The sequence below is a fragment of the Cervus elaphus genome, chromosome 28 (assembly GCF_910594005.1).
Source record: "Cervus elaphus chromosome 28, mCerEla1.1, whole genome shotgun sequence".
NCBI lineage: Eukaryota > Metazoa > Chordata > Mammalia > Artiodactyla > Cervidae > Cervus > Cervus elaphus.
In genome coordinates, this window is record NC_057842.1 from 23,137,751 (window position 1) to 23,153,773 (window position 16,023).

General features: G+C 36.2%; 1 protein-coding gene across 1 annotated transcript in view; it reads left to right on the forward strand.

Annotated features, from left to right (window-relative positions):
• The window catches only part of BCKDHB (branched chain keto acid dehydrogenase E1 subunit beta), a 256,037-nt gene extending 243,848 nt beyond the window's left edge, over window positions 1–12,189 (forward strand). Inside the window, exon 10 of the mRNA XM_043889865.1 lies at window positions 12,043–12,189. Coding sequence (XP_043745800.1) covers window positions 12,043–12,183 — 141 coding nt within the window. The 3' untranslated portion in view covers window positions 12,184–12,189. The remainder of the gene's footprint in view (window positions 1–12,042) is intronic.
• The last annotated feature ends 3,834 nt before the right edge of the window (window positions 12,190–16,023 follow it).

Genomic DNA, 16,023 nt, shown 5'->3' on the forward strand with positions numbered 1-16,023 from the left:
AGTGAGAGCTCTTGGCTATTTAATCAACATCCCAGGGCCAGCTGTGTAGACTGTGCCAATTACCACTAATTGAAGCCGGCAGACCCCTTACCACACTTACATTTACATTTTTAACTTGAAGATGAACTTCATTGCAATGTCTGGTCTGTTGTTTTCACTGCAGGAAAAGAATTTACTTTTCTTCTCAACAGACATTTCTTTAAATGCTCTAGAAATTTTCTTCTGTAGTTTTAGAGTTCTACAAAGTGACTTAATCATGGAGAAGAGCCATAAAGTATTTACTGTGAGGAGAGGATTACGTTTCATATTCCAGCTTAAGTCTAGGATACAATTTGTAGCCTATGTTTACTGAAACAACTTTCTCAATCTATCAAGAAGCCGTCGCATTCTTTATCCAATGACTTAGTTGCCTTAAGTTCATCTAGACGCTGTCAGCGATAAGGAAATAAATGAAAGCAAGCAAATTTAATTTCCTGGTGAAGCACTTTAATGATACGTGTATTTTTTGGAACTTTTCGAAGAAGAAACTTTAGACGTATAGCCTACCGTGGACTGAACATTCAGTTTTTCCTAAGAATGTAGGATCAGCTTCAGAACCCCAAAGTGGCAGCTTATGCCCTAAACTCAAGCAAGCTGCTGGCAATTAACTAGAAACAAGTTCCAGTCTAGTCCCCACTGCCCCTCGATGTCTCCCCCAGTGAGTCTCTAAAACATTCAAAACATATACATCTGAGCTTGTCTTCCTGTAACTCGAAGAGATCCATCTATTTCACATCACCCCCCGCACCCACCCACACACAAAGGCCCTAAACTGCTAAGCTTTTTATTAAAATTGAAAAAAAAAAATCTTGATCAGATTTGACATAAACAAGCCGACAATTCCACCAGTTTCTGTTTCCCAGGTATAATGGTAGCACTGGCTACACATTTTCCTTGTATCCAAGCAAGACTCTTTCGCCCACTTTTAAAGTCTTTTGCAGCTGCACCCAAGGGTAACCATGCCAGCTGGTTCAAATACCACCAGAGCTTGCATGCACTTACGTGACCTCCTTTACCTCACTTAACCTTCGCCAGCTTAGCGCCTCACTTGCAACTGCCACCTAGACTGTTGATTAAGTGAGACGATATACATAATTACACTTGTTTATTATTAAAGAAGAATATCTCTTGGTTTCTATTTCGGGAGTCTCTGGCTTTTTCTGTGCTCTGTCTACACGTTACATACTCCTTTTCCTGAACGAGAGGACATATCGACAATGTTTTTTTCCTGTAGCCTCCGTGTTGTTTCTTAGGATATTCATCATGTGTTGACTAAAGCCAAAATTATTTCTTTGTGTTTGTGTGTGCTTGCCTGCATTGTTATCTGTGCTGTGTGACAAATAGGGAATCTCCTGTGATCTCTTTGGGGGATCAGTGCTGTGTGTTTTAGCGTGGTGCCTAATTGAGGGACCTGACTGAAGTTTTATATAGCTCAGATTCAAATAAGGAGATAAAGAATGGCAAGTAAATGCTCTGGTTATATTTCAGATAAAATATGTGAACATTGCCTGTTTATAGGAAATGTATAAATGTAGTTCATCAAAAATGCATTAGTGAACAGTGTCTCTGGGCAGTTCTAATATTAAATTTTTGCGCTTAACTCTAAAAGTAACCAGAACCAGGTCTCTGCTACTAACCACACCTTCGCTGTTGTATCTATGGTTTAATCAGGCTCATTAGAAATTTGTCCACTCTGAGCATGCAATACAGATTTTGTGAGACTCAGCATACCGTTTATACAAAATTTGAAGTAGAAAAGGAGGACATGTGTATTATCCCCTTAATTCTCAAATCTCTCTGGATTCTTGAAATTTTAACTGTATGCAAATGCATAGACTTTCAACCAGGAAAACTTCTTTGTAAGAAATATTAACTAACTTTAAAGGTAGAAACATACATATGTAAACACAGTAAATAGGAAAATATATTTTGGATTCTGTATATTTTTATTGGCTGCAGGCAATAATTACAATGGCTAGATTTATTTTATGAATAGATTAAACTCATCAGTTAGCAAAAGTTATCTGCATATCAATAATGAGCGCTCTTACAAGCCTTTTTCTTTACTCAGGTCAGAGACTCCCAAAACTTGTTTGCTTGGTTAATTTATTCAATTACTAAAGCTTGAGAATGCTACTGCAACTGGGATCCAATTAACAAGTTTGGGAAGAAATCTCCCTAATAATTGATGGTAGCCTAAAACATTTATTTCTGTGCTTTTCTTATTAAAATCACAGTGATCTGGTGAACAGAATTAAACTGCTGAAAAATAACTTGCTCTGATTTATTCATTCAGCAAAACCAACCTTAAAGGCTGTGTTGCTGTGACACCTAAGATTAACTTTAAAAAAAAAGTAGGTTTAATTTCATTGGAAACATTGACACATCTCTTTTGGCATTGTGTAGATAAAGTTGATTTTCCCCTTTTCCTTAACTTTTTCTTTACATTTAGCAAGTTGTTTTAGCATTCTTTTAAACATAAACTAAAACATAAACTAGAAATTTAACATGAAGAATAAGAAAAAGCAGTAAAGAAGAACGCATTATATTATAACAAAAGAGTACCATTTGTAAGATAGCAAATATTTTAGAACCCCTCCTTTTAATTTTAAATCCAGCTTCTTAAACTTTTTAGAAAGAAGGTGCCAAAGAGGGAGAAATCACTCTATTTTAGTAGTTTCGTTTTATAATTAGTGTTGAAACTTAAAAAACAGGTTGCAAAATTGGGACAGTGACAGATCCTACTGGAAATTTTCTGAGTGCAGGTTCGATCCCCCAGATTTGCAAAGAATATATTTTCTACGTCATGAAACAAAAGAATCATCAAGTCACTTTAGCCAGAATTGATTTCTGCCTGCCGAGCACCATTTGGTGGAGTGAGAATGCTATACAAAGAATTTTGTTGCAAAACAAGCAGAAAAGTTGAATGCTTTGTAGGATCATCAAAAGTTGCTTTACAAGAGTAATTTAAATTTCCTAGTGCCAAGCAAAGCAAAAGTCCTACCTTACAGAGGGCGATTTGTTCATGAGACGACCCAGTGCTGCTAGTCGCTTATGTTTATCATTCTGCATTCACATTCTAGGGAAATTCCACTTTCAAACTTTGCTGCTGTGTGAATGCTTTCTTCTATAGGAAGAATTTTGAACTATAAAATTTGAGAAGCTTTAGCGTCTATGGAAACTTGAGAGCATTGCCTTTTTTTTCCCCTCTCTCTATTGAATGTAAAGTGTTTTAACAAAAGCGTTATAGCCACAGTACATAGTAAATGTCCAAATTTGCCCATAGTATATCTCAAAAGAATTTAGACTTCTAACTTTTTAAACCTCAGAACATCATTGAAGATGGATTGCAGCAAATCAATAGACTGTGTTGCAGGGAGATTTAATGAAGAAATTATAAATGGTGAAGCTGCTTCAGGTCATAGCACAAGAGTATATCTGGGGGAAAGTTTGAAAACAGAACCAAACCAAAGTGGTTTGGATGGGATGCTAAGTTTTACCTTTGTGATTGCTAATTTAGTGTTTATGAAAAATTAAAATGAGTTAATATTTGTGAAATATTTGGTATAGCCCCTGGGCCAAAATGAGCACTGTGTACTTTTTTAAAAAGTGAATTCAGATAAGATTATAAATTATAGAAAGTTTTCACTTGCTTTCACTTCTTTCCTATTTTAAAATAGTGAAATTTACAAAAGTATCATTTGGAGGGAAAAAAGGCAGTTTCTATTATATAACAAATTATTGATTTTAATGTTAAATTTTGATTTTAAAATTTGCTCTACCTCAGTTTCTACAATAATATAGAGTTAATGCAGTGAGATTCATAGATAATTTTATATTAACATTTTTATATTCTAATACAGCTATTGAATTTGAACCATGAATCATTTCTATATATATCTTAATATCATTCTCCAACCTTGTGTTAGGTAGCTAGACTGTATCCAGTTTAAATCAGAAATAATATTTCTGTCTAACTTCAAAAAAGAAGCTTCCATTGGAAAAATGGAGTTTGAATTTCAGTGAATATCCTATTTAGAATTCAGTTCCATTCTTTGTTATTATTAAAGTCAGCAGACATTGAAGGTGTTCTAATAAAGTTAAGTAATAGAGATCTTAGATCTTAGCTTTTAATATAGTCAAGGTTGTGATTTTAAATGAAAGCTTTGCTGAAATAATTGAGATTGAGTGTAATGTTTTAGCTGCTATAGAAATCTGGATGAATTATATTATTCATATACTGTTTTATTTAGTTATATTGGTTCAACTGTGTTTTAAAGGTGAGAGACATCATATCAACCAGTGTTTGTTGAATGCATCTCATGTGCATAGTATTAGAAATGTAAAATAAAAAGCTGTATTAATGGGAAGCATCCTGTTAGTTTGGAGGTAGATTAGGGACTGTGCTGTCTGTGAAGAATAAATTTCAAAGGTCTATTTCATAGGTCTGTACAGAAAATTGGTATAGATGTAAAATGTATATTTTAAGCTCCATTTTAAAAATGTGATACTTTCTGTTTAAACCATTAACTTAAATGAAATCTACTTCATTTTGCATTAGTAAAGTTGTATTTATTTAATCCAGTAGTGAAATTAATTTGCAGTTGCTGGCATAGTACCTTCACAGGTTTCTGTGACATTTGTCATTCAAGACACCAGCATCATTTTTTTCTTTGCTGCTGAAACTGTTTCGGCTATGGGCACATTTTCATGGTAGATTAAATTTACATTTATTAATAACAAATATTCTCTGATAGTATTTGGAAGCCAGATGATGTCTCATTTTACATAAATAACTAGAACTAATCAACCTAAAACCAACATGTAAGTCTCTAAATTCATGGACTTCCAAGCTATCAAATATGCCTCATTTTGATATGTTAATTTAGTTTTTCTCATATTTTTTTAGTTTAACTCTTGTGCTGCTCATTATGATCCCTAGACAATGTATTGCATTTAGAAGAAAGTATCCTTAATTTAATTTCAAGTAACCATTGAGAAAATTGATTTTTAAATGACTTTAAGATCCAGGTTACATCACATAAACATTATTGCTAATAATAACTAACAAGGACTAAATGGTATTGGAATTTAGGTTTAGAACTTCACAAAACACTTAAAGCTATTTCTTAATGTTTTCTCCTAGAGAAGAAATGATAACTCTATGATCTATATGTCTTGTTTAGTACTTATCACATGTATAGCTTATTTTACCCTCACCCCATCCCACTCTTAGAAACAAAATGTTCTCTTAGTTTAAATGTGTTATGATGACATAATGTTTATGTGATGTAACCTGGACCTTAAAGTCATTTAAAAATCAATTTTCTCAATGGTTACTTGAAATTAAATTGTGGGATAATGCTTCTCATTGTTCCAAGAAAGAACATAATATCCAGATTTATAAGATAATCCTATAGGCAATGTACTTCGACTTTGATATGTTTCTCTTTGCAGTGACCTGCATGTCTACCTTCCCATTAAATGTTTAGGAAAATTAATTGAATAGTTTTTCAGGAAAGTGAAAGGAACTCTTCATCCTGTAATCAACTGTAAGAAATTAGAAACATGTATGCAAGACCTAAATTTTTCTTATCAGACTTTAAACTTCACAACATTCCAGCTCATGATACTCTGTAGTCTTACACAGTGGGCCATATCCAGCTTTCTGTCATTAGAAGAACTGAATAAAAACTATTGCAAAGTTGCTCTTAGAAAGCAATATGAGTCTGAAATTGCCTTGAATTAAAAAAAAAAAACAAAAAGCCAAAGGATTGCTTTAAAAATAAATCAAATGATATTATATGATCTTTATCCTTGACTGTATTTTTGAGTGTGTGTGCCTTGATTACATTCACTTACCTGTTGGGCACTTTTTCACGTGGAACCCTCCAGTACCTAACTGACAGGCTACTTTTCTACAGTAATCATGCTTGGAAATTATGTTCTTTTGCCCGGTGCGGGGGGCATTTTTCAACCATTTCCTGAGTTTCTGACTTAATCAGTCATCTGGCCACACTTAATCTGTGCTTCTAGGCCCAGAAACTGACAGGGTGTAGGCTCCCTGCTCCCCACCAGGGGGCAGCACCAGATCCTGTCTTTCATTGGGTGCAGCCTGGCTCCTTCAATAACCTCAGTGGTCCCCACCCTCCTTCCTCATGAGCACTGGAACTTGTTTTGGTATTTTCTTACATTTTTTAAGGCTTAGTAAGTGTCCAATAAATGGTAGCTGTCAGTCACTGAGCTATGATGGCTATTACATCTCAGTCTATTTGACGGTTCTGTGTACCCAAATCTTTATCTTCAATGATGATTTGGGCTGTTTCTGATACCTTGTGTTTATTATCACTCGAAAATTTTTAAGAGGAGAACAAAACCTAGCAATTATTAGGTCAATTGTACTTCAAAAACAAACTCACAGAAAAAGAGATCAGATTTGTGGTTACCAGGGGCAGGAGATGGGGGAGGGGGAATTGAATGAAGATGGTCAAAAGACACAAGCTTCCAGTTTTAAAATAATTACGTACTAGGGATGCCATGACCAACATGATAAATATAACTATAAATAACATTGTTGTTTGCTATACATGAAAGCTGTTAAGAATTAATCCTAAGAGTTCTCTCACAAGGAAAAGATTTTTTTTTTTCCTATTTTGTCAAGTTTGTGTCTAGATGAAATGATGGATATTCACTAAACTTACTGGGATAATCATTTCATGATGTATGTAAGTCAAATCACCATGCAGTACACCTTAAACATATACAGTGCGGTGTGTCTATCATAGCTCAGTAAAACTAGAAGGGAAAAAAAAACCCTACAATTACTGAACACTGTGCTGTGTCAGGCATGAAAAGCAGGTAATTCTCATAGGCTGCTGCCCAAGCAGCAAAGGCAAAGAGGCAAGGTAACAGTGGAGTATAAAAACAATAGGGACAGAATTTTTAATACTTTTGCTGTTGAGTAAACAGAGCCTTGGAAAGATTAAATCCTAGTAGAACAAAGATTCCCTTCAGATAGAGTTCCAAATTACATGCTGTATCAATTATATTATACAGCCTTGCCATGAAAACAACAAAGAGATTTGTTGGGAGTGACCACAGCTACAGTGCGGAATGCCTGAGACTGATTTCAGTGATGTAACTCCTGTGACACAGTGACAGGAAAATTTATGGCTGGATGTCCATGAAACTTTCATGGGGAAGTGAGGTTAGTGTTGAGACATTTTGAGCGATCCCATGAAAGCCGTAACATATATGTATTTACATGCACATATAATAATATATAAACTGTATTGTATTTATGAAAAATATATGAATAAATGCAGTACTCTATTTTGTGTGTGATGAGGACTATTAATTAAGATCTACTCTCTTAGCAACTTGCAAAGATGCAATACAGTGTTAATATAGTTACTATTAAGTAATTTAATTTTTAAAACCTATCAATAATTTAAGACAACCATGAATCCTATTTTATTCATTTTTATTTGCCTTAAAAATTTACAGGATCTCTGTCCTCTGCCATTTCTGCAAAACACTTAAATTTTTATTTCGTTTTGGTTCAGAAGATAGGCAGATAAAGAAATTCCCTTGCCTGCATCTACGACTTTTATGATTTGGAACTGTTATTTCACATTGTTTGCTTCCTTTTCTGGTTATAACAGGCATAGCAACCCAGATGGCTAGTATATAAATAATTTGAGTTATGCTTTTTAAAATCATTTAGGATAGCCTCGGAGTTTCCTGATACCCAGGACCATGTGTTTATTGCTCCGGGTATTACCTTCACGCTTACGCTGATGTGTGCTGTTAGCTTTTTCACATGTCTTAACCTCTAACTTCCTCTTATGTATGAGAAAAGTTTCTCAGACTGAATTTAACCCTCTTGAGGCTCTGTTGTGAAACTTGAATCCCAGCCTGCCTCCTGTTTTATTTCTTGCTTTATTTTCCTGTTGTTGCTGTTCGCAGTAGTTGTGCCTCAAATTTTGCAGAATGAAGGTAGTCAGGTCGGAATCTTGTCTTGGGTCTGTATGCAGCTCTTCCACCTTGGGCAGGTTCCTTCAGCTAGTTTCCTCATCTGTGAAATGGGATATCATACCTACCTCATAGGTTTGTTGAAATGTTTAAATGAGATAAAATAGAACTCGTTTACATCAGAAGTACTTGTTACTATTGTTATGGTTAACATATTTTGGAAAGAAAATTTTCATACTTACAGAAAGACATTTTCAAATACCACGTACTGCAGTTTCATGCAAGTGTCTTTTGGAAGGAATATCTGTTTTTCTGAAAGCATCTGAGTATTTATGTGAAAGCACATTCCACAAGCACAGTATATGTAAGTGTTAGCTACCTGCTAGCATTAGGATTTACTTTCAGTTCTTTTCACTGGATCCAAGGTGAAACTTTGGATCATGAATAGCTGGAGGAAAGTTTCTCTTGGCACCTGCCTGGGTTCTCTTCTGTTGCCCCTGGTTACCTGTTCCACCGTGATCTGCTTTGGAACCTCACCATCCCATCTGTCATTGTTCTACGTCAATCGAGCCAGTCCACATACAGGCTCTCCAGGAAGAGAGACCAGAGACTGGTACTGCTCATCTTAGCCCCAGTGTTGGAAACTACCTGTAATCCTCTCGACAGCCCCGTGAGTTAGGTAATTATTTATTCCTAATATTATGCGGATTACTATTTTGGAATCAAAAAATCATTACAGTTTGAAAAGTATGAGTGTACTTATGGAAAAGAAGAATATGATGAATTTAGAGTATCTTGAGAATTCAGAGCTTATGGTTGCTATAGTAATGGTATCATAATGTATTTAATGAAGAGAGATATACTTTGTGCAGGATTAATCTGGCCCATTGATCTACAAATCTGCTAGTGAGTTTCCAATATTCTTTTTCTGTGTATGTGTGTACAGCTTCAATATGGAAAATAAACTGAGCTTGAAAAAGGATGCTCATTTTGATCATTGACCAGAAAAACATACAGTCACATATAAATCATTTGTATGTGAGCCAGTTCAGTGGGAAGTAACTGTATAGCAGCTTGACCCAAACATGTTATTTCCAATCGTTTTAAAAGGAAGTTTTAACACAAGTCTATAGAAGAGATTTGCCTCTTTAATGTACTTTAGTTAGCAAAGCATTAAAATTTCATACTGTTTTCATCAGTTAAGATATATCTTTATAAAGGTGGCACTAGTGGTAAAGAATCCTCTTGCCAATACAGGAGATATAAGAGACTTGGATTTGATCCCTGGATTAGGGAAGATCCCCTGGAGGAGGACATGGCAACCCACTCCAGTGCTCTTGCCTGGAGACTCCCATGGACAGAGGAGCCTGGTGGGCTACAGTCCATAGGGTCACAAAGAGTTGGACATGACTGAAGTGAGTTAGCACACACACACACACCTTTATAAAATGGAATCATATATTCTTGACTTATCTTCTGTGATTTTTATATCTTATATATTTATATATAGTACTTTATAATCACTTAATTCTGCATACCTAACAGTAATTGCTTCCAAATTAAGAAAATGCTATGTGTAAAATCACAAATTTGTGTAACATAAAATGGGAACTTTTAGTCTCATAAAATGATTCTTCTTCTTACTCTTTTATATCAGTGCCAGTTAATTACAAAAGTAATCACTCAGTTGCTAAATTGTGTCCAACTCTTTGCAACCCTATGGACTATAGCCCACCAGGCACCTCTGTCCATGGGATTTCTCAGTCAAGAATACTGGAGTGGATTTCCATTCCCTTCTCCAGGGGATCTTCCTGACCCAGGGATCAAACCTGTGTCTCCTGCTTGGCATGTGGATTCTTTACCACTGTGGTCCCTGGAAAGCCCACAAAAGGAATACTGTGTCATAAAAGCTTCAACAATACGTATAATGTACACACGGAGTCTGTTGTCCCCTCCTTGTCACTCCTAAACTCAGAGGGTGACCACTGTTGACAGTTCAAGACTGACCTCACAGACCTTTTTCTATGCCCCTGAAAACATGTAGATTTATTCCTATGGAGTGATTCTCACATTCCTGCAGAATTAGAAGCATTCTTATTTGAAAAAAAAAAAAAAAAATTAGTTTGGTGATGTTGGTCTTTCTGCTAAAAGGAGTGGTTTTCACAAACACTGGAACATCACTTTCTCATAAACCGGCTTTCCAGGGAACTAGTTTGAAAGAAGAATATTTTATAACAGGTGTAGAATCAAGGGTATTTAAGTGAAGTGCTTTGCCTCTGCTTTTCTGTATTTGCAGCACCCATGGGTAATTTGTTTATGAAGAAGGTAGTATTCAGGGGAGGCAGAAAAACAGCTTATGTCAACTAAAGTAATAAACTGAGTTAATCCCAAGTTGACAATTAAATCCCTTTAAAATTACTTATTTCAATCAAGGAGCAGTCTACCCAGTCTGTCGTCTCTTTTGAGCTTATTGAACTTCTTAGGTCACTCTTCAAACCCTGTGTCTGCAACATTCTCAAGTTATTGATGAGGATTTTCTGTTGGAAAAGGCAACACTATTTGTTGTTTGATGCTTTTTAAAAAAAATTTATTTTTATTTTTTTAACACCAAAAACACTTTGTATTGGGGTATAGCCGATTAACAAGTTGGGACAGTTTCAGCTGAACAGTGAAGGGACTCAGCCATACATATACATGTATCCATTCTCCCCCAAAACCCCCTCCCATCTAGGCTGGCACATACATTGAGCAGAGTTCCATGTGCTATACAGTAGGGCTTGGTTCCTTCTCCATTTTAAACATACCAGTGTGTACATAACCGTCCCAAAGTCCTTAAGTATCCTTTCTCCCCAGCAACCGTGAGTTCATTTTCTGTCTGTGAGTCTCTTTCTGTTTTGTAAGTTCATTTGTATTACTTCTTTTTAGATTCTACATATAAGGAATGTCATATGATGGTGTTTGATGCTTTAAGTCGCAGTGGTTTTGGGGGGCAGGGACGGTGTAAGGGAGCTGACTGTTTCTGCCTGGATGCCCTTGTCACGGGAAGAAATATATACAGAAGATAGGGACAGCGCATCAGCACTACTTCATTTAAAACTTTCTGCTCAAATGAAAATGTCAAAATACAGTTAGTGAAATATGTAAGAAAATGTGGACCTTTTCAAAGCGTTTGTGACACAAAGCAATGTAGAAAGTGGATACATAAAAACCAAAGGTTTCACCCTTGATAGTATGGCTGACTCATGTCAATGTATGGCAAAAACCACTGCAGTATTGTAAAGTAATTAGCCTGCAACGAATAAAAATAAATGGGGAAAAAAAAAAAACAACCAAAGGTTTGATTTCAGGTAATAGCTGTGAATGGTAATTTCATTTTCCTAAGAATAGTCTAATCATGTATCTCTCTTTAGATTTTTTTTAACACTAAAAATTTTATTTTTAAGTTTGAATTTGTCACTTTAATAGCCTTTTTTTTTCCTTGAAGATAACTTTCTATAGGTTTCCTGTGGTTGAGATCTGACATTTTTTTCAGTTAATTAATTTACTTTTTATTGATGTGCACTACAGCCCATTGGGTTGCAAAGAGTTGGACGTGACTGAAGCAACTTAGCACACACGCACACTCAGGAAAGTAACACCTTCGTGGTATATAAAATTTGAAAAATGCAAGAAGCAAGAGAAGACACATGCCATCACTCATGTCAAGCTGCAGAGTTTACTGTGAGCATTTGTCAGGCTTTTGTCATACATTACATTTATATTTGTAGACTGACCTGTTAGGTATGATCACTTTTTTCTTAAGCCACAGATATGTATGTAGGCATAAAGTGCACGTACATATATGAAAACATATCCTCAGTAAAACTTGGATAAGGCTAAACATACTGTGTGTTACCTCCTTTTTTCACCTGTTTTTTTTTGCATTATAATATACGTAACTATTTTAATGCCATTGTATTTGGAAGTGAAATGTTTCATTTCTGTGAATAAAAAGTTCTTGAAGTCAACCATCTGGCTTCTTCTCTGCAGGAAGAATGTTTCCTGAACCTGGAAGCTCCTATATCAAGGGTGTGTGGGTATGACACACCATTCCCTCACATTTTTGAACCGTTCTACATCCCAGACAAGTGGAAGTGCTATGATGCCCTTCGCAAAATGATCAACTATTGACCACGGGTAAGCCAGCCCTGTGTTTTAAGAAAGCTAGTGAGCACCCCTGACGCTAGTGTCCGGGTGGCCAAGAAGCTGTCATCAGTGCTGTCTTTTCATAAATGGCAACTTCCAGAACAAAGTGTGGATTTCAGAGAAAAAAAAATTAACTTATGATAGTATGTTTATGTTTAATAGAAACATATCAAGCATATGCATTATCTGATTTCTAGAAAACATATATTCATATGTTACCATTGAATAATTATAGGATGAACATGCCATCTGCCATGACTCTAAATACACCTTGCCTCGTTTTTCTGACTTTTACCATCATTTCTGTATATTTTTATCAGCAATTTAAACCATTTGTGAATAGAGCTAATTTCTGTTATATAAAGATAACATTAAGCACCGTTCATTTGGACTCCATATGGTGTGATCCATAGCATTCTGAAATATGCCTTTATATTATCTTGAAAGATAGGTTTGCTGAGCAGGAAACCTATTTATTATGTATAAGTGTAATTGCTACTTTAAAAAAAAAGAGAGAAAAATCCAGTACCACTACCATTTCCAGAACCTTTCTTGGCTAGTGAATGTTTTAAAATGGGGGATAATGCATGATATTTTATTCATTGTGATTTTCTAGGTCATGCTTTTCTGTCCCTCCAACAGTGTTATTCTAGCAAAAACTGAAAAACCATTAAGTTAGTTTTCAGGGTTTTAATATAGAAGGTGCTATTGACGATACACTGATTTATTTATCTCTAGCATTTTTGAAATGGTTCAAAATGTGTAGCTAGGGATTAAATGCTTTACATTTTAATATCTAGATTATCCAAATAATAATATTATTAATACATTTTGAAGAGCCACGATCCTTGAAAGGAAAAGTGAGAATGCGCTTCATATAATAAAGCCCATATGTTTTAAAGATTAGAAAATACTATGATTCTTAAATTCTGTGTGTGGGTAGTAAATCAGCTCACCTCAAACCAGAGAGATACCTTTACATTTGGGCGTATAGAGAAAATAATGCCTTCTCTGCCACTGAGATCCCCACCTTTTTTTGTAGTTCTGTTCTGAGGATCCTGGAGAAGGGAATGGCTACCCGCTCCAGTATACTTGCCTGGAGAATTCCATGGACAGAGGAGCCCGGCGGGCTACAGTCCATGGGGTCACAAAGAGTTGGACATGACTAAGCAACTAACACATTCTGCGGATATTGTCACAGGGCTGTTAGTAGGGCGATTAGTTTCCATGCCCCGGAAGTCTCTCAGACATGCAGAGGTAGAGGCTGTATTTCTGATGTCCTCTCAATGTCTGTGAGCGCACCTGGCATCAACAGTCTCGCTTGGGTCTGGTTGGAGGACTTCCTCACTTTTATGTACATCTTGTTCCTTCTATGGACCATCCATTATGGACAGTCCAGGTAATAAGTGCCCCTCTGTGCCTTGTTCGTTCTTCTAAAGTAATATTTAGGTGCTGATTTTAAATTTGAGTATGTGTTTCTTTTTAAATCTAAAAAAAAAAAGTTTAGACCTTTCATGAAATTATGATAAGACTGCTCTTCAATGCTAAAAATTAAAAGTGGCCTTAAAGAAAGTAGTCATGTAATTGAGAAAATCTGTGTTTAATTCACAGTGGCCAGAATGTCTATAATTGTTATTGATTTCTTTTGCAGAAAAACTGGAAGATTATGACTAGATATGGAAATATTTTTCTGAATTTTTTATATTCCCTCTTCTTGAAAATAGAGTTTTTATGAAATGAACCAACTTGGATATTGGCTGAAAAATCATGAATTAATTATTGTATTCACACATATGAATTGATCATTTCCATTGAGTGTTTCAGATTCATTTTTAAAAACAGTCCCCATGGTAGGCTTATAAATTTCATTCAATTATGTCTGTAAATACTGGATGTGGGACACTATTCAATAAAGCAAAAATCAGATTGTCTTCAGCGTGCGTCTCTTTTTTTTCCATTTAGTTAAAAGAACTTTCGTGGAAGAGTGAAAGAGTCCTAGTAACTTGTTAATTAAATCTGAATGAAAGTGAAATGTTCAGAAATGTTGATTTTTCAACTTTACTGGTTTTGGTTTCGTTCTTTATGGCTAAGATGGTTGTATGTTGGCGAAACTTCTGGAATGTTTTTATTTTTCTTCCGTCTCATTCCAACTAGGTGGTGTAGTAAGGGGAACTCACTTTTTGTCCTGCGCGTAGCGAGGCAGGATCGTCTTTGCTGCCTCGCTTCCTTTTTCGGGAGATGGACATCCTCAGCCTGTCTTTCGTTACAAAATCACCAAGCTTTTGTTTTCTTTTGGTTTTGGCCCTGGTGTTGCAAAGCAAATATTTTTTCCATGTCCTTTATATTGTGATGCAGCTAAAGAGAAAAACAACATTAACAGCTACGAAAGGAGGAAGCCTCCTTGCTGAGGGCTTTCTCAGGGCCCCTTGTTTCCGTCTGTATCTTTCGGGGCCCCTTTGCAGAGTCCTCACCCCCAGCCCTGTCCCCAAAGGGCCTGCCTTCCCTCCCATTTACCCCAGAAGAGCTGCTCCTCACCAATTCCAGTGGAAAGATCCCTGCCTTCCTTCTCCAAAAAGCAGAGAAATAACGTTGTGTAGTGTTTTCCCTACTCTATGAACACTGGAAGAAAATGGACTGTTTTTTTATGATTGCAAATGTATATGTTACTTTAAAACTGCAATTTAAAAGTTGTCTTCTGTTTATTTTTATCAAATATTTGGAGGAGGATATGGAAAGTGACATTTGCAGACTGCCAGAAACTTGGAGGAAAGTAAAGGCACGTTGGAACAGATTCTAGAAAGCAGGGGCTGAAATAAAGAAGCAAAGCATTTGTTAGGGGTGAAAATAAGGCCCTGTCCTTGGTTTAAAAATAGAAACACCTGTACAGGATAAGACAGGAAAAGATGTACTTGTCAGTGAGAAGTTTGGAAGATTTAGGGAATCCATTTGACTTAGGTTCAGGACGTTCTGAGTTGAGGGAGCCAGAACTCAGTATGAACCTTGGCTTTGTCCTTCACGCTCCACTGAGTCTCCGAGCTTCTTTGCAGGGAGCTCTGCGCTCACATGGCCAGTCCAGCAGAACAGAGAATGTGAGCTGGTCATCCACCTCTTGGCCGATAATGTTTTAAGAACATCTTTTAGTTGCACTTATTCTTTTAGTTGATATTATTTATGATTTCAGTTGAAGTTACTTGTTTTATTGCCATTGGTATCCTTTTTAAATACTATTTTTAAAATTCATTTGTTATTGTAAGAATTTTCCCTTAGCTATTTTAAAATTATTTTCTTTGACTCTGCTTTCCTCCTCCAGCTAGCACTGCAGTGCCCACCAGTAAATGACTCCTCCCCTCCAAAATAAACAGCTCACAGTTCACCTTAAACTCAGTCTATGGCACTTGGTGTACATATACATCTACATAATTGTCTTAAATACACTTTTTTTTTTTAACATGAAACAAATTGTTCCATATTGTAAAAATAAGAAAATAGAAATGAGAAGACACTAAAAAAATGTTAAAGGAATTCCAGACTCCACACTACTGCCAGCTTCAGGATAGTCTGCTCCATGTGACAATAAGAATGTACAGTCAATGTAATCTTCTATAGTTCCAATTATCCAGTTCCTTCAGGGCTTCCCTGGTGACTCAGGGGTGAAAGAATCTGCCTGCAGTGAAAGAGACCTGGGTTTGATCCCTGGGTCAGGAAGATCCCCTGGAGAAGGAAATGGCTACCTAGGCCAGTATTCTTGCCCGGCAAATCCCCATGGATAGAGGAGCCTGGTAGGCTACTGTCCATGGGGTCGCAGAGTTGGACACGGCTGAGCAA